This window comes from Macrosteles quadrilineatus, unplaced genomic scaffold (genome assembly GCF_028750875.1).
Source record: "Macrosteles quadrilineatus isolate MER2022 unplaced genomic scaffold, UCM_ALF_1.0 Scaffold_5__1_contigs__length_97177068, whole genome shotgun sequence".
Classification (NCBI taxonomy): domain Eukaryota; kingdom Metazoa; phylum Arthropoda; class Insecta; order Hemiptera; family Cicadellidae; genus Macrosteles; species Macrosteles quadrilineatus.
In genome coordinates this window covers 9345861-9373327 of record NW_026542598.1, presented here as the reverse complement: position 1 = coordinate 9373327, position 27467 = coordinate 9345861, and the positions used below count along the sequence as shown (strand labels likewise).

The window sequence follows — 27467 nt, the reverse complement described above, 5'->3', positions numbered from 1 at the left end:
GAATAGAGGAATCAGTAAGTAAATATAAAATATAAAATCATATCTAATTCACTCACATTCTGAGCTGGAATGTTAGTTTTGATACTGAAGAACAGTTGTTTCTCAGCCACGACAATTTATTAAGAGCCCAATGATCATAAACAACTGGGTCTAGCTTTGAACTACCACAACAATGTTCCTGAAGTTTTTCTACAGATTGAGCCAGTGACTTTCTGATTGCTAGGTGAGCATTGACCATCCAGTTTCCTAAATTGATACAGAGATTCTAAAGAGAAAGGCACGTCTAGTTCACATTTTACCTTGTTCTCATTAGGAGACATGAAACGAAGACCATTAAGGCAGAAAACAGAGGAGCCTTGGGGATTGCTGAAGACCAGCTGGAAATACCAGACAGGGGAGTTCTTCAACAAAAGCACTCTTCATGGAGTCAGATACATCGCAGAAAAGGACAGACCCTTCTGTGAACGGTGAGGAATATAAGCATAGTAAATTATTAAACCTTATTATCATAGTTGACGTGTGCTACAAAGTATGTGCAGTGATTACAATTTTTTCCGTACATTTCCAATAGTTATCTTGAATTTAAAACATTTACATTATTTTTTAAGAATAATTTTCATTGTCACAATACACATACTATATTATTTTTTTGGAATAATACCTACACCTTAATATCTTCAATGATGCTGAATCATCATTTTCTCAAAGAATGTGTGAGTTAATAAATCAGACTTTTGAGATTCCTTTTAGCTTTGTTGCTAGTGAAAACCAGCTAATATAGACCAGGGTTATTTGCTAAAAGACCACCATTGAACCTTTAAATGAATTCTGGACCATCATTGTGAACCCCTCAAAATATTAAAATATATATTAATAAAATAATATCATTCAAATATATATTACTTCCTCTGATGTTATCTTGGTTTAACACGTAGTTTCACCTACAATCATTGACTAAATAGTCAAAGCTACAATTCAAAAAATATTTCTTGTTTTCCTAGCGTTGTTAATATTTTTTGTTTCCCTAGTCCAAAAGCAGAAAACCCTCTGCTATCCAGGCACTTTGAAATATTAGCAGACTATAACTTTGTTACTAAAGGTTCATGTGGTTTGTGCTGACCTCGGTGGGGACGATTACGACGTTGATCATCATCGTGTCACTCTGGGAGAAGTTCCAGACTAACCCGACCATCACTGGTCTTGACACAGACTTTCACAACTGGGAAGTGCCCTTCCCCACTGTCACTCTGTGTCCAGACGATCCAACCAATGAGACGCTCATCAACAACTTTATACAGAGGTTGGTTCGGTTTGAAATAATGATAATTGAAAAAAAAGGTTAACTACATCTGATGCAGTACTGATAAGACTAATCATTTTTTAGCCTGACCACTTTTATACGTTTTATTTGTATTACATTTTATCAATAGACTAGCTGGCCCGACAGACCCCAGACAGCACACTTTCTCCTCAGGACATCCCACGGATATTGCGACAGGATATGCAACATATCCCATAGTAGTCCTATGGTCAACCTGGGATATCCCAGGATATCCACTGGAATGCCTAATGTCCCCGCCCAGGGATGTCCTACGGATAAGCTCACACGCATATCCGTAGGACATCCGAGGTCATCCCAGGGAAGTCCTCAGGACATTCTCAGGACATATGGGACTACTATGGGATGTCCCTGGGATAAAGTGTGGTCTGGGCCTGAACATAAAAAACACAAAATAATATAGATTTAGTATGAAAAGCTTAATTATAAGTTTAGTAAATTGATTAAATAGTTAATAAACACAAATTTTGAAGAAAAAAGTTTTTGGCCCTGACGGGTCTCGAACCCGGTACCTTCGCCTTATGAGCCTCTTACCTTACCTCCTGAGCTATCTGCGCTTGATGATTATGGGTGTTTTCAAGTGGTGAAAGAGTAGCCGACAGTTGCAATGGTCGCAATACTTAAAAATATTTTTGATACTACCCCAGTATAGGCTATAATATGATTCTGTTAATCTGTTTAGGCCTCAAGTAGTTGAATTGATTTTCTGGTAGTTGGAGAGGATTATTACTGGTATTTGAATATAGATTGTTTAATTACCATTAGATTAGCACTGTTATAATTGATTGTTATATGATTTAAAGTAGTTTTTGGTTGTTTTATTAATTTAAAGTTAGAATTAAATTCACATTTCACACAACTATGATAGAACTCTAGTTTTCTTGAACTCAGTGGTAGTAATATGTCAGTAAAGTTAAGTCAGCCCTTGCTAGCCACAGTATTAACAAGACATATTTTCAATCTGGGAAACCTTAAACTTTTAAAACAAATTATAAAACCTCAACATCTTAATGCGTGGGAATCTTATTTTAGAAAAAAAAACAGACCAAAATTATTTGTTAAATAATGAAGACGGCCCAATTATAAATTCGGAATTACTGAAAATAATTACATCAAGAAAAACACTGTAATCTGTAATATATCCAAAATTCTATTATTCTATTCTATCAAGATTAATTTTTCTAATATTATTTTTTATTTTTCCAATATCTTTTAAATCATCTGTTTTAACTTTGTTTAAAATTAATTTATTAAGTAAATAATTACTTTTTGTACTAGTGTTAACACAGCCTGAAGATGGAAACCAAGCTTCTGAAAGCGCTAGTGAAAAAACAAATTATTATATTATTGGCCTTGTTGAACATTTAAATTTAGATATACATTTCATCAGTGGTAGTATTTTTTTTCTTCAGTTTGTTACCGGGACATTACAGGATATCCAGTGGATTTTGTACATGTCCCGGGATTTCATGGGACATTCTGGGATATCCTATGTCATTCGTACATATCCCGGGACTTTACAGGATATCCTGAGGTTAACTTACAAATCCTGGGACATTACGGTATACTGTAGGATATCCTGTGGATTTCGTACCCGTCCCGGGATTTTGCGGGATATCCTGAGGATAGCGTACATATCCCGAGACATTCTCAGGACATATGGGACTACTATGGGATGTCCCTGGGATAAAGTGTGCTGTCTGGGACGTTGTCCTGTCCTAATTTGGTTTTATGTCAATGCTCGTTCATTTTCAAGATGAGCTCGTTCGCATGGCTCAATCACGTCCTGGTTGAAGTTCGTTTGCTACGCTTACTCATCTTTAGGTTGGAGCTCATTCGCTGCGCTCATTTGCCTTCAGGTTAGCTCGTTCGCTACGCTAACTCGCCTCCAGGTTGAAGTTCGTTCGCTACGCTAACTCACCTTTTGGTTATAAGTTAGTTGTTGTCATAAATTAAAAAAAAATAATGATGCTGCACCCTGTTGGTAAACCTATTAACTTTTTAATGCTATTGAACATCACAGAATCAAATTGTTTAGTTGAACCAGCTGTTAAGATTCTTTAATTCCATGTAAATATGAGTACTCATAAGGTTAACATGGGAAACTCTAGAGCCACTGGGACGGAGCCCTTTTGACAGACCTGCACCAAACTTCACACAAACCATCCTTGAATAATGCTTTGTTGTATGAATGCATGGTAGAGGAGATTCACTCTTAGTTATGGGCGTACATATAGATTATCCATAAAGGAGGCCAAGGGGCCTCTGGGGTGCGGAATAACCCCCAGTAAAAAGTGGGTTTCTTCCCCAGAAAATGTTTAAGATTTAAGTATAAAACTGTTGATTTTACCTATTTTTGCACCTAAATTTTATTTGTCAATTTGACGTGTTTTCTTCGTTTTCAAAATGTAAAAAAACTTACTGCTGTGACCACTCTGGTACCTCAAGTGGTAGTTAACCTCACAATGCCGCCATTCATCTCTCTGATGTTTTTACTGCATAATCAAAAAAATGTGGCTAAAGCGGGATCTTATAGTATATATTGACGCCCATGCTTTCAGTTAAGTAATGGGATAGTGGTAATTCAATTTTTTTGAATATATTGGTGTCTAGGGTGCTTACTATTAAATAGACGTATACGGTTGACCAAAAACGGTACAACACACAAGAAAAGTTTTTATCACTGAAACTTATTTACTCGACTGCTTTGGAACCTGGGAGTTAAGTTTAGAAGTTCTCTCTGTTTTGGAACTAGAACGCTTGGGCTTTTGACTGACTTAGTCTTCTTAGTGTGCTAGACCATTAGATCTCATCAATTGAGCGATCTAAGATGTTGCCTCTCCTGCCAGAAGACTGTATACTGAGGGATCGAATCCTGTCTCAATTAGATCTTTATTTTATTTTTTTTTACTTGGCACAACACATATATACAATGAATTTACAAAGCAAAAACTGCAAGAGCCTTATAAAAAGGCTTGTCCACAGAGTTTCTTATAATAATACTAACTGTCATGATTTCACTGGTATGTGGCAGAGCTTAGTAAGATAAGTCTCACCATAACAGTGGACTACTTGGGTGGAAATTCTTAGGGTGTTGCACCACTCAAATCTGGCAGTTTGCTAGTTTTTTGTTAAAACTTACTCTGTGTGTGTCCAATAATAAATTATTTTAAAATAATTTGAAGTTTTGCGTTTGTAATTTGATGAACAACCCTGATAAAAATAGAAAAAAATTAAATTATTGAATAATGTATAAGTGAATGAATGGTTTAATTACCTTTACTGTCAAAGCGATCCTTGTAGTCTTAATAGGCTACTGCAGTTTCGATGACCTTTTCATGGCATCTTCTTCAGGCTATAGGGACATCATCTTCGTTCGTATTCACGAACACGTCATTAAAAACCATTGAACACACGGACACGAACACGAAACATTTAAACGACACATTAAACATAAACTGTACAAATACTGGGACGGCAATACTGGGACGGGATGATGTCCCTATAGCCTGAAGAAGATGCCATGAAAAGGTCATCGAAACTGCAGTAGCCTATTAAGACTACAAGGATCGCTTTGACAGTAAAGGTAATTAAACCATTCATTCACTTATTGAAAAAAGCGATTCAGAGGCTGTCAACATGAATAATGTATGGATTTTAAATTATTAACATAAGCTCCCTGATTTTAGCACTTGGGGTAATGTGTCTACTCAAGAAATTTCAGAGAAGTACTTTGACTTTATCAGAACGATGTCTCACTTGACCATAGCGGACCTCGATACCATCGTCAAATTTACTAACAACACTTCCGCTTACGATTTGCCTGTGACTAGCTTTGAAGAAGTTCTTTACCAGGTAATGTAAAATTTGTATTTTAATTGTATATCTTTCTTGTATACAAGCAAAACTCATAAAAAATTTGCAACTATTTAATTCTAAGAGCGGAAACAGGGGCGTCTTTTGCCCCCCCCCCTGGTTCCTGGGCTAGAGAAAAAAATGCTGTTCTAACTAATATACAAATATTTTCTCCTGTCAAATCCTAAAAAGCACGACAGACAAAAATCTTGCCTATTCTTCTACAGTAATTTGAAACAAAAACATAACCTCTCTTAGAAGTTATGAGTAGTGACTTTTAATTGAAACACTGTCGTAGGTAAAAGTAGTGTACGCAACTTGTGTAAATAGTGTTAACGACACTCGTAGAAGTTTTTAAGGCACGAATCTTGTGTCGTTAACACTATCTTTACGCAATCGTTGCGTAAACTACTATTACAACAAAGGTACATGAGTAAGTAATGCTTGTCTGGCAATCAAAAGGTCAGTGGTTTTATCCTGAGAAAAGTCAGTTGCTTTTTGATGGTCCAAAACTGGACTTTCTAATACCTGGGCTTCCAATAACCATCAGGTTAAAAAAACAAAAGGCTGTTGTCAGTAAGCTACACAAACCATCCCATTCCATTCTACACTCATCTTGGATGTATTCAGCTAGGTGACATTGCAATCTCTTAAGTAATGACAGTTTAATATGAAGATTTTACAAAACGTAGGTGGTGAACGACTGCCCCGATGTAATCTTTGACTGTGAATGGAAAGCAGAAGCGTACAATTGCTGCCAAGGGTTCCAGTACATACTCACTGAAGTTGGATTTTGTTACATTTTCAACTCTCGGTTTTCAAGAGGCAACACCGACACTCTGAGGTTTGTGTTTGGCTGTTTTATAGTAACTTAAAATATTTAAAAATGGTTTGTAAAGATTTTTGTGTGAGAATTTTTGTACTCTTACATTTCTAGGGCATTTACTTGTTGAACCCAAATATTGAATATGCAATTATCTTCATTTTTTATGAAAATAATCTGCAATAAATGTATGAATCTAATTAGAAATTGAAATTGTAGAGCCAAAGAGTGTGTATACTTTACTTTTACTGCCGTGGTTCCACAAATCTCAAAAAATTCTTCGCCTCATGTACCAGCCTCTTCCACCCTTCACCCTTCTCTATTTTCTGCCAAGTTGACATTCGCACCCATTTTCCTGACGTCCTTCAAAACTTGGTCAGTCAATCTCAATTTCAGGGCGTTTACCTCCAGGTAATACAGTCTTGTTCCTTTCTCTCTTCTTTCCACTTGCCCTAACAAACTTAACATTCTTCCTAGAACCATTGCAACAGTATCTGGGTCAATGAATAGTGATCTTAGCTCTCTATTTTTTCCTTATCCTCCAACAAGTATAGCTTATGTTAAATATTAAGATTTAAAAAAAATAAGTAAACAATTCTAATTTATCCATTTTATAGATTTAGGTGAGTTGACGAAGGTTTCCCAGGATTTTTGTTTGTTTTTAAGTTGATAAATCTTCATAAAAAACATAACATCTTCAAGACTATTTAAGGAGAAGCTTTTTTTTCAGAAATCTTTGTTATCTTTTAAAGTTTACAATTCTGTCTAAAACTTGATTTCAAACTACTTTTAGGATAGTTGAAGCTAAAGACTTCAAACCACAGATGATCCATGAGACGGATTCAAAATGGTCGATGGTTTTAAACATGCCAAATGTGGAAGAAAACAATATCAGGGTAAGTTGTTATATCGTTTAATCACATTGGTTGTTAAAATCTTAAATCTTAACACACATTCCCTACAAACCGTAACACTCATTCCCCTCTGTATCTGAGATCAGATTATAATTGGTAGTTACTGTAATCACTACCTACCAATGTCTCTGATGTTCTTAGTTCTGTTTGAGTGTTGTGGGTCCAGTATAATGTGTGTAGTCTAATATTTTTCGGTTTGCGAAGGAAAAGGATCTTAATTTCTCATAAAGGTGAAAATGCCACAGACCTCATGTAAGTATGATACAATGACGAAATTGAAGGTCTGTGAGAAGGTTGAAAATAAACATTGATTTGTGTTAAGTTTCTTTCAATATCCATAGTTTTTGAAATTAACTGTTCAAAATAAAAATAAAACTGAGAAATAAATTGTGGAATATATTCTCAAACTTGAATTTTAGCTGAATCAAAATGTTGAAGTTATAATAGTTGTTAACCATGTTTAAAAGCCAGGTAATGTAGATGTTTAGGTAAAAGCCAGATCAGTCATAACAATGACTGATAAAACACCATACGGTAACTGTACTAAACATTGCAGCACACAATAACGACCCAACACATTTCCAGGTGTTCATCCACAGTGCGGATGAAGTACCAACGCTAGACATGGTTCCGCAGCACGTGTGGAAACGTACGATCCACTCTGTCTTCTTCTCCGTGAAACATACGTACACGATGGAGGATGTGCGGCAGTTGAGCATCAAACAGCGTCATTGCGTCTTCCCGCAGGAGATCAAACTGTTGACCGGGGGCAACTACACTTACGGAGGCTGCATGATGGAGTGTCGCATGAAGAAAGCTTTCGCTCTCTGCAAATGTCTACCGTACTTCTATCCTGAACTGGGTACATGTATTTGCTTTCTTTCTAGTTATATTTACGTTCAAGTGGTGTAGTCGTTTTTCCAGTGTGGGAACTATCACCAAGGTCGCTTACCAGTATTCTTTGGAAAAAGCAATGTGGAAGTGCTGTTCCCACACATTGCCCGCCCCACTACTAGTACTACTACACCATTTTCTACATTGTAAAGAAGAGTGGTTTGTGTTTGTGTGAGTAACGTACCAACTGAATTAAAATTAAGACAAAATTAAATCATGATCCCGATATTATTATTAGTTTTTGAATATTGCAAGGTAAGTGTGGACTGGAGTAAGATACTTAGTTTGATGTAAAATTTCCAAAATGTGTCTTTCTTTCTTATAAATTTTACTTATACTTAATTTCATACTCTTTTTATACTATTACTTACTATTCTTACTATTGATTTCAAAATGTGTACTTAAGATGAACATATTGTTTTAGCAAAGTTCCCTCGATGTGACCTGAAGGGATTGGGTTGCTTGGCTAAACATTCAGGTAAGTTGGTGAATTTTATTTGTCTTTCTCTTGTGCAAATTAAATGTCCCTAGACTTTACCAATCAGCGTATTGTTCTTAGTAAAACATGCCAATATTTAATACCAACACAGAAAAACAAAGACATATTTAAATTTTTTATTTTAAGTATCAGTATTAAGGCAAGTAATTCTTTTGTTTGGGTACCTATAGTTATTAGTTACCGGTAATGTAATAAATCCATCGTTAGGTCTACAAATAATTATTTTATACCCTAAACACTTCGCTAATATTGAAATATTTTCTTTGTCAAACTTATTTTAATCTACAAAAATTAAATTTCAGATGAGCTAACACAAATGAGCTGTTCTTGTGAGTTGGGATGCATGAATACAGTTTATGAAGTGGATAAACTAGATGATGTGACGTAAGTATCATTGTACAGTATTTAATTAGCATATTTCAAGAGATGTGGACAATAACTTCATCATAGATAAATTCTTCAGCATAGAGGCAAATTCTGACAACAGTTTTATGGTAAAAAAAAAAAACTCTTTTTTCCTTGAAATTGATGAAATCCTTTAAAACAACTGCCCAACAAACAGCTAACTTCTTCGAAAACTATCTTTATTTTCTATCAGTTAGTTTTCTAACTAGCCTTACTAATAACTTGTATCAATTACTTTTTACGGGACTAACTAATAACTTCTAACTAGTTAGAACTTTTTACCAACTTTCCCAACGATGAAATTAGGGGGAAAGGAGAATTTCGTTAGCAGCACATTTTATAAAAAGTGGCTCATTAAAATTTTTTTTACAAATCTAGCTGTATGCTTAAAACAAAATTATAATGCACTGAAAAAAAACATAAAATGTTAGCGTCAGCTGCTAGCCTTTAGAAAAAAATTAAAACTCAACTCTTTAAAAGTAAAACCTGGATGTACTTCCCCTCTTGAAATATACTTCCTTTCAGAAGAAGAATAATAAAATTTGTCAAGTGGGTGATTCAGAATCTTTAAAATAATCCCTTCAGATAAAAATCCATTTTGATATAATAATAAGATTTACTTTTAAAACTTAAAGTAACAACACAGTATCGGCAAAGCCACACTCCATCCAAAAGAATGCATGTTTTTGAGATTATAAAGTTAGATCTTATAATGCTTTGCATTTTTACATACTGCAAGAAAAGTAGTTGACATTTCAAATATTTGTAAACAACCGTCAACTGTGCCTACTTTTCAATTTATTTTATTACAAATGTGATAAAATGTATTCTTAAAATGTAAATGTAAAATGTATTTATACCAAAATGTATTCCAGACCAGAAGAAAAGAACCTGGAGATAGGTTTTGTATCGTGGCCGATGGTTCGCTACAAACGGGAGGTGTTATTTGGCTGGGTCGACCTACTGGGCGAGTATTTTAAACTTGTTATTGCATGTTTTAAAATGAATTAACTAAGGATTATCAATTTTAACAACAAAACACAACACTAGTTCAACAAATTAGCTTTGAGCTTTGGTTCATAACACTTTCACCCCTTTTAATCAAAATTAAAAAAAACTTTACCAGGCCCGTGGTTCTCATTTGACACGCTATGGGCCAAAGGGATAATTGCACCCCCTCAATCTTGTGGAGGAGTTTTTCTCTTTTTTGCACCCCCAACAAACCTAAATCCCCTCGCGCTTGTGGGCCTAGGCCTACCGGGCCAGGTCAATTGATTAAAGGGGCCCTGCATTTTCTTTACTAAAATAAATGGGCACTGATACAAAGTAAACAAATATGCTGTTTCAATTCAAACCATTTTTAAATGTAAAAAGTTTTTGGTGAACTCGCACAACTGTAAGGATAATCAAATTAGTAAAATCCCTTATTTGACTTCAAATCATACACGAGCCATCCTCCACCCAAGCTGTCTTGTCTGTTTATTTTAATGGGTCTCCTAAACATGCATTGATCTAGATTTTATTTTTTTAACATGTTAAATTTCTTGACTATAAACTTCAGAGTTACCTATCAAACAAATGTAAAACTAAATGGCTACTAAAACAGTGACAGATAAGCTATATTTGGCTTCTTAAGTGAATTAAATTTTTTAAATACTAACCTTTTTGTAATGCTAATTTCAGTTTCATTTGGAGGGATCGCTGGTCTCTTCTTGGGGTTCAGTTTGCTCAGTGGAGTTGAAATTGTGTATTACTTTACAATGCGATCATGCTGCATGCTCTACAGAAACAGGTTTGTCAAATGCATCGGAGTAGAATTGAATTTGTTCCTAAAGGTGATTTAAATGTGGAGTTCTTACATAAATTTTTTTCACAATTATTAAAAAATGTATGTGAGTTTCAGTTTTCTAGAAAATAGTTTAATACAAGCCTCTAAAGGAATTTATTATTACTTTTATAATTTTTTTACCATACATGTAACATTATATATTTTTATTGATTTGCATTGAGGAGTCTTTATTTGAAATAATTTAACTAAAAAGCAGATTAGAAGACTTAATTTTTATGTCAGGGTTAATCTAATATGTTTATTTAGGATAGTCCATTAAAACACAATTATTTATTTCACAGTAATATTCAAGAAAATAATTGCTGATACTATTAATAATTTATACTTTAACTATTCGAATGTCTGCAAGTAAGCTATTAGTTTTGATCTTGCAAATTAACATAATGTATAAAATAGGCTACTTATGCTTACTTGTAACTGTCAGTAGAATGGTTTTTTTTTACAAAACGAGAAAGAATAATTTTTGTAGTTTCAGACTTGGTGGGTAAAATATATCCTTACTCTTCCCAATTTCTTTTAGGGACGAGCTTGAACAGCTAAAGCATGAATATGAGAATCAACCTCGACCAGAAATCAACCTGGACCTGAAACCATTCTTCTCCAAAGATACCAAAGTGGTACCTACTGCTGGGCCTATAAAAGTGGAAAAAATGCCAGACATTTACTCAATACCTTACCTCAACTGAGACCTTTGACGTAGTGCTGAGTGTAGTTGTGTTGGTATCATGAGGTGTTTTGTTTTGCCAAGCTGACATCCTAGGATGCTAGGCTCCAACCCGGATCTGGTGTACAAATTACTCCAGGCTGGGCCAGTGATGAAATTGATTAGTGATTGGCAGGGTTTGAACCTGGGACCACAGGAACCAAAGTCTTGCGCTCTGCCACTAGATCAGCCTGCTCCTGCTGGAGCGATGATTGTCAGACATACTAGTATATTCCAGGAGTCAGATTGTGGTGCGGGAACGTGTTGCCTGTGAAATTCACCCATGATGGTTAGTAGAAATTGTTCATAATAAACATTAACAATTCAAAAAGCAAAGTTGAATTTTAACAACAAATTACTGAACAGCTACTGACTCTCTCTCTAAATTGCTAATTTTTGCTAACCAACAGTTTCACAGTCTTGATTATAGTTTGGAGACATAAATAAAGCACTCATGAGGAAAGTAAGATAGTTGAGAATGACAAATGGGCTACAAGGACTTATATAAAGGGTTTTGGTTGGGAAAGCAAAATTACCTAAATGGGTAAGAGTCCATTCTTACGATTAACAAAAAACAAGGACTCCCCTCCAGCACAGGCAGTAATCTATCATTTTGGTTTTGAAGACCTAATGAGCACATTGATGCTCTGGACTTTTATACCCCATCATTGAAAATAGTCATGACTTCTGTATGTAAATGTGAGAGTATGAGAAGTAAATTTATTCATTCTAGTCAAGAATAAAACTTGTCTTACTTTATCCTGTGGTTTTCTACTTTATTATGATGTGTGTGGATATGTGACCAAACTATCACAAGTTTCTTTCTTTATGGATATTGACCAGGATCTTCATACACACAACACAAACGCAAGCAATTGTCTTGAGATAAAATAATGTTATTTAACCTCACTTTAACTGTCATCATTATTAGGATCAACAGCCCCTTCGCTTGTCTCAAACTTAAGTGCTTCAAGTCAAATATGTACAAGATAATTACGTAGGTAATAAACACCTCAGATTGCAAAACAAAATCATTTATTTAACTTAATCTATCATAACAACACATTTTCAAGCTATCAAAAAATAAACACTAAAACATATAAAATATATCTAAAATAGGCAAGTACACATTTTAATGCAATTGTTAATCTATAACACTACAGTATATACAACTAAAATCAAGGAACATTAAAACAACTATTGTTGTGTAACTAAACAACCGCTTATAACATTTATCGATGTTTAAGATAACATTTGGTTGTTTGTTAAAATTCTGAGACCATCAAAACTCATTTTGTTAAAAACCTACAACATGGTAAATTCTTTAATCATACACATTAGTCAAACCAAATTGATTTGAATGTTTACTAAATCTTACTTTTTAAGACCTCTTAATACTTTTTTTTTAACAAAACACGGAGTGAGACATGCACAGAAGAACATATTTAAGTTTGCAGGAGAAACAAAACAATCCTTTCCTGTTGAAGTTTTTTTTTTACGAAAATTGGAAAAACAAATGTTACCTATGCCTTAACTTTCGGAAGGAAGTAAGAGCAATGGGGAAGGGTTGCGTCATTGACTATTTGCGTTTAAACAGAAAAGGACTATCCGTTAATTACTGTGACACATATGTTACATAAAACCATATAGCAAAATTGCATCACAATCAATATTTGTTGTATGACTTGCTGGGTAAAATTATCTTTGTAACGGTTTCTCAACGTAACGGCAACTTTTTCTCTTTCTGAAAAAGCAAACAGTAAAAAAAAAACTGTTAATGTTTTTAATCACCTTTGACAACATTTTACCATAGCTGGTTATAAAAATATTAATAAGCAAACCACAAAAATAAACGTACAAAAATTACTATTCTACTCTATGGCTATATACACATTATTATTTTTGTTAATTTACATGTATTATTCTAATTTTAGTGAGTACATATACTACAAAATCAAAATCCAAGTTTATATTTCATTCAAATTTTCAACGCTTAAAACCACCTGGTATAAATAATTTATGACTAATAAAAATTAAAAATTAATTAACTCATGTCTAATGCAAGCATTACTTTTCTAAAACCTAGTTTTCCTAGTAATAAATAAAATGTAATTTGATCATTAAGTAATATTACAAATTATAGATGACTAGGTATGAGGTAATGCTATATTTTCACAAACAATTAATAATGTTAATTTCCACAGTTAAAATATACAATTTCAAAAGATTTTACAGCTCAACTGACTAGATTGAGTATCATTTAAGTAATGCTACGTTAATATCAACGAGGCAAAGTTTTGACTCTTCACAGATAAATAAATAAATGTGGTTTTCAAAGATACTTAATTGGCAAGTTAAGGTACAAACAAAATCCAAGTTTCAACGACTTTACAGAAAATAACACCAGACATAAGATTGACAGTGTCAAATGATATTCAACCATTTTTTTCAGACTAGCAAAGATTTTAAATCCTAAACCATTAACAAAGTAAATTGGTTATTATCTCCAAGAACCCTGAAGTCATTTGGTACCCTTCGTAAGACTTCAACCTTCCAACTTCTTCGACTCAACACACCATGTTATACAGTTAAAAGTAACAGAACTATAGATAGTACAATGGTAATGATTGCTCCTTCAACTTTAAGCTTAAAAAGACATTCCTATACCGATACACCTAAACAACTTGACTAAACATTTTTGACTACGGTACTTTATACTGTTACATTAGACATCTAGGTAGTGATGTGTGTGTATGTAAGTGTTCATGTTTGTTTACCAATCAATTGGACTAGTCGGTGACATTGGGATTGGTGTAGCTGAACCCTTGGAACTGCGTTTGATCCATCGATTGCAGAATGGAAGGATCGATCGGCGTAAGACAAGCTCGCTCGGCCGTGAAGTGTTTGTCAAAATAGTGAACATCCAAAGGGTGCTTCTGAAAACAAGGTAGGATTTACTTGTTAAAATTATGATTTGGCTGATATTTGATTTTCACCAGTTAGCTTAATATGAATTACAACATATCCTAACTCTGATGATTAAGGGAATTACAAAGTGATAATAGGTTCATAATAAAGGAGAATGCTTTTGCTCGTATGTGAGCACAACGTCAATGGTCATTAATAAAATATTCCTAAACCATTAAGGTTAGCCAGTTTGGAGGCTCATAGGAATTGGCTAACTCAGGAACTCGCTAACTCGGTCGTGTGTTGGAACTGGCTAACTCAGGAACCGTCTAACCGTCTCAGTCAGGAATTGGCTAACTCCGGAACCCGCTAACTCGATTTTGTCTCGCGGCGGAATTCGCTAACTCTGGAAGTCGCTAACCCGGCAGCGCCCACTGCACGGAGCGTTGCCAACCTTGTACGGCGAAATAACCGTACACTGCCGTATTTCAAAATGTCAGTATCAATGAAGATGCAGTAAATGTTATTTTTTTGCTATACATTCTACTTTTAACAGCTAACTAGCCCAAAGTAATTAAAATGCAATTTAAAAAATCATGAAAAGAGGTTTTTTATTTAACTGTACAACGGCCAATGAAATGAAATGAAATGTCTTTATTGCCTTTAACATGATATAACATGCATTGCAATTGTCAAAATAACTTAAATAATAAAATAAGTTTGTGATTTCGATCTTATATAAATGCCATAAGTATTATAAGAAAATAATATGAAAACATTGAACATTCAGTTTAATTGGTACCTACTAAACAATTGAACCTTTACGAAACTAAGCCAAAATACACGGAAGTTCTGAAACACAGTAAACAAATATATCCTAATGTCGTAATGAACAAAAACCATTAATTAATACAATCATCAACCATCGTAACTTTCATAACTAATTCATAGATTTAAAATTAAAGGTTTGTCGTTGAATCGTTCAACTTACGTGTAATAATATGACATAGACTACGTTTCATATCAATTTATAGAACAGCTGTAGGTCTAAATCTAGGCCTAATAGTTTAAACCAAAGCATTGTAGGCCTATTAGTAAATAGTTGCCTAGTTCTAAAATGAGTTGAATTTTTTAGTAATAATGTTACATGTTTTAAAACAGTTTTTAGATTGTACACCTAAGCCCCACTAGTATAAATAATAGGAGAAGTTATAATATTCTTATATTAAAACGTGACAGGGTTATTTTAATTCACGATTCTTAATCAAAGACTTGACGGATGTTCCTGATTTTAGTGTTGGGATTCCTTTATATTGCTTTTACAATCGAAATAAACTACACCAAGCCATGCTCGGTTCCCCGTTTCCCGGTAGTGAGCCACTCAATATACAATAGCTTTGTTGTTGGATAAGATCAGGTAATTTTAGCTATGGCCACCATTCATAAAAATGGTAACAAACAAGAACGCCTGGGTCCATTTAGATTTTAGAACCATAAAAACTGCAGACTTTAGACGTAAAATTAATATTAATTAAGAGGATAACCCGGGTTCTACACTAATAGCCTACGATAACATAAATTTACAAATTGTATTTATGAATAGACAAATTTTTAATGCAATCCATGAATACATTACCACTTTATAATGTATTGATCAATATTTATTTAAATTCAATAGCTCTATTTAAAAAGATATTAGCACTACAATGTATTTCTGTAATGACGTTTAACGTGTAAATTTTATCGGGAAGGTAATCCTCAAAATTCTAGGCATACAAAGTCTACGGCAATTACTGAAGGATTTTTTTTTTAAATGTCTATTTGTTGGTTGCATCGAATAGGATAGACTATTACAATACTGCTTCAATTTTTGTTAATAGATTATATGTTTCCTAACAACATAATGTAAGAAAATTTAAATTCCTTTTCTTGACTAAAGTAAAGACGCAAATATTGTAATACATTGTTAACGTTTTTGATTTGCGTTATTATTAATTAATGTAGCCTACCTAGGTAAATCATGTGCCTGATATAGAAAAATACCGAAACTATTTTTATTTGTTTACCAATACTATGATTCGGAAATATTTCGGTAATAATACAGAAATATTAAGAAGAACCAAACTATTGTTAACACTCGCACGACAGATATAATAGGCCTTTAAAGAGTCAAATATTATAACCTATCAAGGACAAGCATTCAAGGTTACAAGCCCAGTATACAAAATACAAACTTAATAGTTTTATTTGAAGAAGTTCACAAAATGGTATTTATTCCAATAAAAGAAACAAATGGTGGACTATGAGAATAGATATTTCATAACATGTAAAAGATCCAAATTAAATGTACAGTACTATCTTTTTGCATCCCAATAAACTACTATTTAAGTAAGAAAACCATGTGTAAAACATACTCCCTTATATTAGTACATTTCTCATCCTTATAGATCAGCTGAAGTCAGTTTTATTGTTCTGTCCGGTGCACTGTCTTTAGAGATCGTGTTTTGTTTACAATTGTTTCTTGTTTTCAGTCATTAAAAATCTCGTTTAACCAAATAAAACAATCTAATCATAACTAATAACACGTCCCCTAGTTATATAACCAAACAGGAAAGAACAAATCATGAAGTTAACTATAAAATAATAGAAACACAATTTCGTCGACACTAGCGATCAGTGTCACCGGACATGAACTAGGCACGAAAACGAGCTTCAAAGGTTACAATGGGATGTAAAGTTTACTTGTGTTGGTTAGTCTATGCCAAGACTATAATGCATTTTCTACCCTAATAATCAGAAGAATAATATTAAACATACTTCTAAATATTTTTTAGGATTTTTTGAGAGGATAGCAGGCTTACCTGAATGGGAAAGAGTCCAAACTGGCACAGGAAACACAAAACAAAACTTTACACTATATACACAAAACATTAGAATATTTCACTGTCACTGACAGCATTTTCAACTAAGGAAGAGGAAGAGATAGTTTTCTAGATGTCCAAAATGGTGGCCAGTGAGTTGTTGAGTCAGTGTTGCCAATAGTATGAATTCAAAAAACACAGTTTCAGTTTATCTTTTATGCACTATATATATATGAATAAATATGTAAGCCTGCTAGTTGGGTTGGATATTGAAGTGGAGTGGGTTAGATTAAAGGTATTATCTCAGGTTTAGGTTTGGGGGTTGTCTAGACTTAGTAAACCATTGATAAGACAATTCCCATCTTCTCAGTTGTGACTGGTTACATTGAGGGGGCAGTGATTTGACTATTTTGGTTGTAAAGCAGTCATTGAAACTAGGGTTGTTGTGGCTCTGGGCATGTTGTACAACTGGTTTGTCTTTGTATCCAGTAGATACATCTTGTCTATGGCCATTCATCCTGGTTCTGAGGCTATTGGTGGATAGGCCTACATACTGTGCCTCACATTTGTTACATTGTAGTTGGTAGATAATGTTCTTCGTTTCACAAGTGTTAACAAGAGATGTAAAACATGTGAAATAAATCAACCCAGCCAAACATTTTCCAGTTCCACAACCAAAGAAAACTACAACATCCGAGGCTTCAACACTTGTGAAACGAAGAACATTATCTACCAACTACAATGTAACAAATGTGAGGCACAGTATGTAGGCCTATCCACCAATAGCCTCAGAACCAGGATGAATGGCCATAGACAAGATGTATCTACTGGATACAAAGACAAACCAGTTGTACAACATGCCCAGAGCCACACCAACCCTAGTTTCAATGACTGCTTTACAACCAAAATAGTCAAATCACTGCCCCCTCAATGTAACCAGTCACAACTGAGAAGATGGGAATTGTCTTATCAATGGTTTACTAAGTCTAGACAACCCCCAAACCTAAACCTGAGATAATACCTTTTAGGCCCCTGAATATATGGTTTGACCTAGAAATAATTACAACACAAATGAAACCATTGTTATTCAATAGTGAAAAGTATTGTGAATAACATATCAAAAGTCTCCAAAAATATCTTTGGTGGAACACCATCATTTTTCCAAAATGGCGGCCAAATCCAGTAGTTTTTTGCTTTTTATTGAAATTCTGATTTTCCAGTCAATATTGGTGAAAAGTCGTAAATACATTTTATTTTCCTCCTGAAATTACCTTTAAAATGATACCAAATACATGTACGTACAACCAAAAATAAACCCCGTAGAAATAATAAAATATTTCAAATAATAATATTTTTTTTTAATTAACGTAGTCCAAGCAAACTAAGATTTCTGATAGGGTTAGTGTAAAAAATTGCAAGTAAACGTTTTATGGTTTTATTTTATTGTTGTGGTGTGCAGAGTGACATACCAAAAGTTGCAAAAAATCAGTCCATGGGAAACCCCTAAATTAATTATATAAAATGGCGGCTTTTCCCAATATTGGAAAAATTTTGCAAAAAAAGATACCGAATGCTTTTTTTGCACATTTTTCGATATATTGACTTGGGGCCACCGCCGATATTTATTGGATAGTCTGTACTTAATTTCGATAGGGGGTGCTTTTTGGGCAGCCATCTTGGATCTGCCATATTGGATATAAATATTATTTAATGTAATTATAGTGTTGTGACTCATCATTATGAACTAGATTTCAATGCTGAAATCTGTTTTTAAATAGGCCTAGCTATTTTCGATTTTAAGACGTATAAAAACGAAAACTCTCCCCCATACATTGCTTATGGACGATGTTTTATGTTTTATAGTTTTATTTTGTAGTGTTTTGCAGAGTGAAAACGGGAAAAACTCCTCATAGCTATTCGTTAAATATTGACTTATATTTTAGCGATGGATTCCTTATTGGGAGTTATTTAGAATTGGGGATATATGTCTTTAACTAAAGACAAATAACAATATTTGAATGTTCATTGAAGGTAGGCCTAAATGATCCGTTTTAAATTTATCAGGTGTCAATTAATGATCAATAAAATTAAAGCCAAACATTTACTGAGTAGTTTGATACCAGAACGAACTTGTTGACATATTAACAACCCGAGATATAAATATTTTAACAAAAACTTTTAAAAAAAAGGGTAATTTAATATTATGTTGGGATTTGTACCTCGTCTCCAAATAGTCTGTTTAACTATAAATAGCTAAAATGAAAACTCTTACATCACTGAATATTTTAAGGCTAGAACGAACTGCAAGCATCAATAATACCTGGAGAAAAATACTCTTAGATCACTGAATATTTTAAGGCTAGAACGAACTGCAAGCATTAATAAGACCTGGAGAAAAATAATCTAAACACATTTTCAAAGTACGATACATCCATAAGTAATGTATAGGGGAGAGTTTTCGTTTTAATATATCTTTAGAAACGAAAAAAAAACTTATTTAAAAACGGATTTAAGCATTGAAATCAGCGTGGAAATCTAGTTCATAATAATGTGTCACAACACTATAATTACATTAAAAAATATTTATATCCAATATGGCGGATCCAAGATGGCGGCCAAAAACGCGTTCCCTATCGAAATGAAGTACTGACTACACAATAAATATTGCTGGTGGTCCTAACTTAATATCTCGAAACAATTTGCAAAAAAGCATGTTGCATATTTTTCAAAATTTGTCCAATGTTGGGAAAAGCCGCCATATTTTATCATTATTTCACGGGTTTCCCGAGGACTAATTTTTGGCAACTTTTAGTATGTCACTCTGCACACCCAACAATAAAAATAAAACCATAAAACGTTTACTTGCAATTTTTTACACTAACCCTATCAGAAATCTTAGTTTGCTTGGACTACGTTAATTTATACAAAATATTATTATTTGAAATATTTTATTATTTCTATGGGGTTTATTTTTGGTTGTACGTACATGTATTTGGTATCATTTTAAAGGTAATTTCAGGAGGAAAATAAAATGTATTTACGACTTTTCACCAATATTGACTGGAAAGTCAGAATTTCAATAAAAAGCAAAAAACTACTGGATTTGGCCGCCATTTTGGAAAAATGGTGGTGTTCCACCAAAGATATTTTTGGAGACTTTTGATATGTTATTCACAATACTTTTCACTATCGAATAACAATGGTTTCATTTGTGTTCTAATTGTTTCTAGGTTTTGCTATTTTTTTTCTTATTTTAAGGCGCCTATTTAATCTAACCCACTCCACTTCAATATCCAACCCAACTAGCAGGCTTACATATTTATTCATATACAGGGTGACAAAAAAGTCTGGAAACGGCTTAATATCTTTTTAACTAAATCCGTTAGAAAAGTCAAACTTTTCACATCAACTTACATGTATAAAAACTACTTTTTCCAAGCTTTTTCATGTTTTTACCTTCACCAGGGGACGGCCCATGAGGAGTAGGTACATAATCTTTAATGTAAGCATAGGTTGATATGCACATCATTTTAAAGTTCTGGTGGAGTGGAGTTCATTGCCGGAAACCGCATCTCAAAAGGTTCGTTCGTTACAAAATGGCGGCATTTCAAAGTTCTTGTGGAATATACCTTTACAGGCCTTAATATTGGTAAATACTCGTATTAAACATTATCTTGAGAGCAGAAACTGTATTTTAAAGTCAACTAGTCCATATACTACGTTTATTCAATCTTCAAAACAAATTTAACCGGGTTTCAGATTTCCCGGCTAATTTTGACTATGAGTATTTACCATTACTAAGGCCTGTGCAGGTATATTCCGCAAGAACTTTGAAATGCCGCCATTTTGTAACGAATGAACCTTTTTTGACGCGGTTTCCGGCAATGAACTCCACTACACCAGACCTTTAAAATGATGTGCATATCAACCTATGCTTACATTAAAGATTATGTACCTACTCCTCATGGGCCGTCCCCTGGTGAAGGTAAAAAAATGGTAATACTTGCAAAAAGTAGTTTTCATGCATATAAGTTGATGTGAAAGGTTTGAATTTTCTAACGAATTTAGTTAAAAAGATATCAAGCCGTTTCCAGACTTTTTTGTCACCCTGTATATATAGTGCATAAAAGATAAACTGAAACTGTGTTTTTTGAATTCATACTATTGGCAACACTGACTCAACAAATCACTGGCCACCATTTTGGACATCTAGAAAACTATCTCTTCCTCTTCCTTAGTTGAAAATGCTGTCAGTGACAGTGAAATATTCTAATGTTTTGTGTATATAGTGTAAAGTTTTGTTTTGTGTTTCCTGTGCCAGTTTGGACTCTTTCCCATTCAGGTAAGCCTGCTATCCTCTCAAAAAATCCTAAAAAATCTAGGCCCTTGTGCTCTATGCTACACCCTTAACCTCATACTTCTAAATATATTTATTTTATCGACTACGTTGCTCTTACTCCTAATTATTCGTAGGATACGACATTATGGTACCGATACGATCGTAGGTACTACACTTTCGGCAACACTGGTCAAAAATATTCGTGCTTGACTCCTATTGGACAGCACGCGAGGCTTCTGATTGGGAGTTAGCGAGTTCCGCCGAGGGGCCGAGTTAGCCACTTCCGTACGAGGACGGAATTCGCTAACCCGGCTCTAGAGCGGGTTAGCGGGTTCCGGAGTTAGACAATTCCGAAACCGAACAAGTTAGCGAGTTCCTCTCATCGACCAAATTTGAAGATAGGGCGTTTAACATGGGGTTAGCGAGTTCCAGAGTTAGCCAATTCCGCGGACCTGTTTGGAGGAATGCCAGATCACAATGTGATCCGGCATTAGATAGTAGTACAGTAGACTCTCGCTCATCCGGACTAATGTGGCAAACTTCCGGTCCGGATTACGAAAAATACAGACTATCGAGAGTCGAGCAAATACACAGTACTGTACTGTATATAGCCGTTTTTCAATTTAGTTCCAGGTCCACAGTAATGATAGCCGGGCATATGCACTTCCACCGGTAATAGTTGTTTCGGCCGAATTTCGTTCCAGGTCCACAGTAATGATAGCCCGGGCATATGCACTTCCGCCGGTGTAATTTTTGGTCCGAATTTTGTTCCAGGTCCAAAGTAATGATAGCCCGGGCATATGCACTTCCACTGGTAATAATTTTTACCGTCGTGTTATCCGATTTTTTTCATTATTCAAGGTAGTCTCAGTCCCGTTTCGGTTGGATAATCGGACTTCTACTGTACTGTGCCGCTAAAAAAATCACGATTGCCGATCCGGACTACCGGGAGTCCGGACAAGGCCGATCTGGATGAGCGAGAGTCTACTGTAGCTTTTTGAAGGTTCGAAACTGGAGACAGGTGTCCCTGATTATTGGGCTTTAAATCAATGATCCTGGCTAATAAAACAAAGCTACACAGATCCAAAATACGCACCTCGCTGGCATTCCCATCTCAATGATTGATAATTGATGATTATGATGTTACTGAAATTAATTACAGAGTATTTTCTGTCAAAATCGGGATGAAATTGACACACAATATATCAAGGTGCACTTACGACATTAGGCTTGAAGGGAGGCACAAGTTCCCTGCGCTCGAGTCTATCCCAGTCCAACCCGTTGAAGAACGGATGAGCCATCACCTCCAGAGCTCCGTTCTCACAAGACCCTAGTCTCTTGCTGGCCTCCTTCTCTAGCAACTGATGAACAAACAAGTTCTGGTCAGAAATTACACTCAGGGTGTCTAGTTTATTTCCATTTTATTTTAAAACTCAAGACTAATTCCAGACTTTTCAAGACTAGTTTTTTCAACAATTATTAGTGATGGGTCGATACCAAAATTTATCGATTATCGATACCGAGACCTGAAAAAATCTATTCTCAATTCTTGATACCGATAAATTATTTTTATAATTTTACCAAATGTTTGAAATAATTTGGTTAAACTACACCAACCCCTGTCTTTATGATATTAAGTCTTTTTAAGATAATGGGATGTTTTTAACTTTTAAATTAAGAAAATGATAGTGCAGCAATGAACAAATCTAACTAGCCAATTTGGGTTTAAACTACTAGACACCCTGTACACTACACATTAAGATACACAACAATTTTTTAAAAGGGGTTTGAATTTGCTAAAAGGTTTATTGAATAATTATTCATAACAATTTTTTAATTACATATACAACTAGCAGAGTACCCTTCCTTCGTACGGGGTTGGCATGCTAACCGCAGCACTGCTGTATGTCTATATTAAATTCTTTTTGACCATGATTATACTTTATAACAACAAGTTGATTTTACATACAGTAGTAGCAAGAACAGTGTTTGGACCTTTTAAAAAATGTGATTGGTGCATGAAAAATGGAAATAATAATAAACAAGTCTTATATTATAGCTATAAAAATATTTTTAACTTTATTTCTTATTTCACTGGCGGTATTTCATAATCAATAATTTCAAGACAGGAATCTCTCTACATTATAGTGATCTTAAAGCTGTTTCCAAGATTAGTGCAATCAACATTTTATGACGTTTCAATGACTATTGACTATGCAAGATATAATCAAGATTTTACTACAAACACAGTAGATGCTCCTAATTTGAAGGCAATCACTGGAGATTTTAATGTTGATAAAACCGATCACATGCTGTACACTGCCCAATCACTGATAAACAATACTAGGACAATAACAGTAAGCCACAAACCTGCATTAGAATGCGCTTAGCCTCCAGTGTGATGAAGCGAGGGTAGTGCGGCTGACGGTTGCAGATACACCAGAACAAGTCATCCTCGTCACACCCACTGAAGGGACTCTCTCCCACCAACATCTCATACATCAGGATACCAAACGACCACCAGTCCACACACTGGTTGTACTTCAGTCCCTTCAAGATCTGGTGACAAACATCACAATGAGAATGTTATGTCAAGCTGAAAGGTCTAGAGTTACAGCCGTTGCTTGGGGACTTTTATTATTGTGTGTTATAGAGTTACAGCTAGTGGCCTTTTTCAGAGGTGATGTAACAGAGACTGTTCGTGTTATTCAAACGCTTTTTGGGAAAGCGGTCCAAACCCAATATGTTTTGTGGATGTGCCGGGAATTGAACCCGTCCCTCCCGCACCGAAGTCCGAGACGCTAACCACTAGACTAACACACCCATTGACGATAGAAGATAATTAAGCGATTTAATAGTCAAATTGAGGAGTACCTTAAGTTCTGGTTGTCTTCAATATTATTGAGCATATAACTGGCAAAATCTGTATGCTTAGGGTGATTAGGTCTCAATATTTTACAAGAACATCACAAAGTGTCGATTTAGGTATGTTTAACTGCAGACTTTGTCGGGCAATCAATTTTTTCATGCCTCTGATGCAGGTTTGTCAGATTTCATCGACTTTGTCATCACTTGTTTTTGGCTGGCCAGGTGAATGTACTTCCAAAAAACTTCCTGTGTTACAAAACTGGTTAAACCAGCAAATTTATTTATCATCGGGTGAATTTTGCCCTCAATACAAAACTCAAAACCGACACTGCAACCTAACAATCAATTTAAACTCCGCAAACCACAGAACACACTGTGCCTTTTAATGTGCTGTTAACATCGTAACTCTTAACTGGCGACTGGCGTCAGGTGTGTGAGTCAAAACTGCGGCCTGTCACTGTGTATCTGTTTTGCGCATGTCAAGGTCAAAATTTCCTCCCTTTACATCGGAAAACAAAACTTATTATTATTATGTTATTTCAACTCCAGTTCATCATTTATATAGTTTATTAGTTTTCTTGAACAGTCCCCAAGCAATGACCATTTAAAATCCTAGGTTTTTATATCCTGAATTAATTTTGAGTCCCCTGAGCAATATTGTATGCTTATATAATTTTCTTAAAACACTTTAGAGTCAATTTTTCAAATCATAACTACCTACATACTGTTGGTTCTTACACTATATTATTAACAAACAATTTAAAAGCTAAGAATCTAAACTTCCGTACCTCAGGTGCCATATAGTCAGGCGTGCCACAAAACGTGTCGGCCGTCCTGTCCAGGTATATCTGCAGCTTACACATGCCAAAATCTGCAATCCTCACGTGGCCATCAAAGTCCAACAGGATGTTGTCCAGCTTCAGGTCTCTGGAAATGGCACAGCTCAGTCAAAGTTGTAAGTATATCGTCAACGTTCAAAAGTCCTTAAAATGTCATATTTATTCTCAAGGTTGCTTGGTACGTGTTGAACGGTTGACACTTTGGATCTGACGCAGCCAGAGTACTGCCTAACATGAAATAGTAAAACCCCATATTTTGCAAACACTGAGTACAATTTAAGCATTGTAAAATGTCCAGATATACTCTGGTGTGTAAAAAGTGTGCTTAGTTTTCTAACCCAAACAATGCTGAGCTGTTGGATCTTACACAAGAACGCAAGGTTCTGGTGACTTGTTAGAATCAGGACAAAGCAGAGCACCACACAACAAAGGTCCTAAATTTATGGAAGTGTTGGATGACGTCCAAGTACCACGACATCCAATGATATTATTCAGTGCCACAACGTCCAAAAGTACAGTAACTTCAACAAATATAGTCTTTCTACAAGCTTTGGACGACATGAGATTGGACGTCAAAAATCTTAGCATTAGCACCACGTCCAAAGCTCTGCTAAGCCAGTTGCATGACAACCAATAACTCAGCACTGTTGCATGACGTCTAAAGCTCCTGCATACATGGTTAGATTAGGTTAAGTTAGGCTAGGTTAGGTAAGTACAATAAAAACGGTAAAACAGTACTCACAGTGTGTATTCGCTTTGGACGTCATGCAATAGCGCTGAGCTATTGGACGCCGTGCAGCAGACATAGCAGGGGCTTTGAAAGTCGTGCAACAACTGCTACTTTTTTCAAAGAATATAAAGTGTGCTGTTACACGACGACCAATCCCATGACGTCCAGGGCTTGTAGAAAGACTATTTTTTTAAGTTACTGTACATTTGGACATCGTGGCACTTGGACATCGTGCAACAGTCAAATATATTATATTGGATGTCGTGCAACAGCTTAAAAATTATATTTTGGACGTCGTGACTCTGAATAATATTATTGGACGTCGTGCAATGCATCCCAAGTTATTACCTGTAAACGATTCCTTTCTTGTGTAGAAACTTGAGACCAGAAACTATTTCAGCTGCATAAAATCTGGCTCTGCCTTCATCAAACCTCCCTTGCTGTTGGATATGGAACATGAGATCACCTCCGTTGAGGTACTCCATGACAAAGAACAGGTGCGACTGTAAATCACAAGGATTTGTAAGATGAATACCAGATATGTTATGACAGTAAACATTGAAACAATCAGCTACTTTGCAGTTATAAAGCTCTTTTACTAAACAGAAGCTTGCCCGTTCGATTCTGAGAAAGGTTAATTGTTTGTTATGGTTTAAAACTGGACCCAGCTGTGCTGTCTTAGTAATAAATGGTACTGACCAAACAAACAGATGATCTTAGTCAGTAACAATCCTACATTTCATTTATTCAACACTCATAATTCAGTCAGGTTGTGTGTTGACAATCTAAATCTAATCTAAATCTGAACAAAACATAAAACTGTGGCCTTGGTCTTGGTAAACTGTCTCTAAGGCAAACATTTCAATATTGGTGTTAATTAATTTTAGGACCAAACTCTGTGATATCCGATAAGCTCTACAGACAAAATAACACATTGTTATTTCCCTTGAACCAGCTGGTATAAGTCCCAATGGGTAAATGGGAATGATCTAATGATGTGTTTCGAACTCTACAAGTTATTGATCTACTAAAAATCTCCTTTTACATTGATCTAACTGGACATTGATTGTTTTAGAACATTGGTCATCTAAACCTTCCTATAATGCTATAGACGTTAAATCTATAGTATGAATCAAATACGTTTAACTGATAGGTTTTGACCAGTCTTCAAGTCCAATCAAAACGACTCTCATAAATATTTTCAGTAGAAGTGTACAGGTTTTAATAGTGCAAGAAGACATCTTTTATTCTTACAAACATAAAAAGTGAATCAAAATTCATGTTTTCGGCCCCTGGACTATATTGTTAAGACAATAATAGGTTTTTTACATACCTCAGTCAAATAGTCCAAAAATGGTATTGCTCAACAGCTTACATGTTTCGTTGCGAAGACAACATTATCAAAGCTTGCAACTCGTGTGTGTTTTTGACGAGTTGCAAGCTTTGATAATGTTGTCTTCGCAACGAAACATGTAAGCTGTTGAGCAATACCATTTTTGGACTATTTGACTGAGGTATGTAAAAAACCTATTATTGTCATAAAAAGTGACATTCATCTGGACTAGGCCTACTAAGAAAAACAACAAAAGGGTTCAATCGTACTTTTAATTGACAGTGGATGGACCTGTACTACACTATACTA

At 34.9% G+C, this 27467-nt stretch overlaps 2 protein-coding genes across 2 annotated transcripts in view; one reads left to right on the top strand and one right to left on the bottom strand.

Annotated features, from left to right (window-relative positions):
* Positions 1 to 318: 318 nt before the first annotated feature.
* LOC128994257 (sodium channel protein Nach-like) lies at positions 319 to 11264 on the top strand. The gene is made up of 11 exons (XM_054418668.1): positions 319 to 467; positions 1100 to 1300; positions 5029 to 5194; positions 5887 to 6038; positions 6811 to 6913; positions 7517 to 7793; positions 8250 to 8303; positions 8627 to 8708; positions 9605 to 9696; positions 10413 to 10521; positions 11099 to 11264. The coding sequence occupies exons 1-11, from the start codon at positions 319 to 321 to the stop codon at positions 11262 to 11264; spliced, it is 1551 nt and encodes a 516-aa protein (XP_054274643.1).
* A 1035-nt stretch (positions 11265 to 12299) lies between these two features.
* LOC128994256 (putative protein kinase C delta type homolog) overlaps positions 12300 to 27467 on the bottom strand; it is a 34813-nt gene continuing 19645 nt past the window's right edge. Inside the window, exons 6-10 of the mRNA XM_054418667.1 lie at positions 26174 to 26328; positions 25045 to 25183; positions 23759 to 23947; positions 22609 to 22749; positions 12300 to 14217 (exon numbers count right to left, since the gene is read on the bottom strand). Coding sequence (XP_054274642.1) covers positions 14071 to 14217; positions 22609 to 22749; positions 23759 to 23947; positions 25045 to 25183; positions 26174 to 26328 — 771 coding nt within the window. The 3' untranslated portion in view covers positions 12300 to 14070. The remainder of the gene's footprint in view (positions 14218 to 22608; positions 22750 to 23758; positions 23948 to 25044; positions 25184 to 26173; positions 26329 to 27467) is intronic.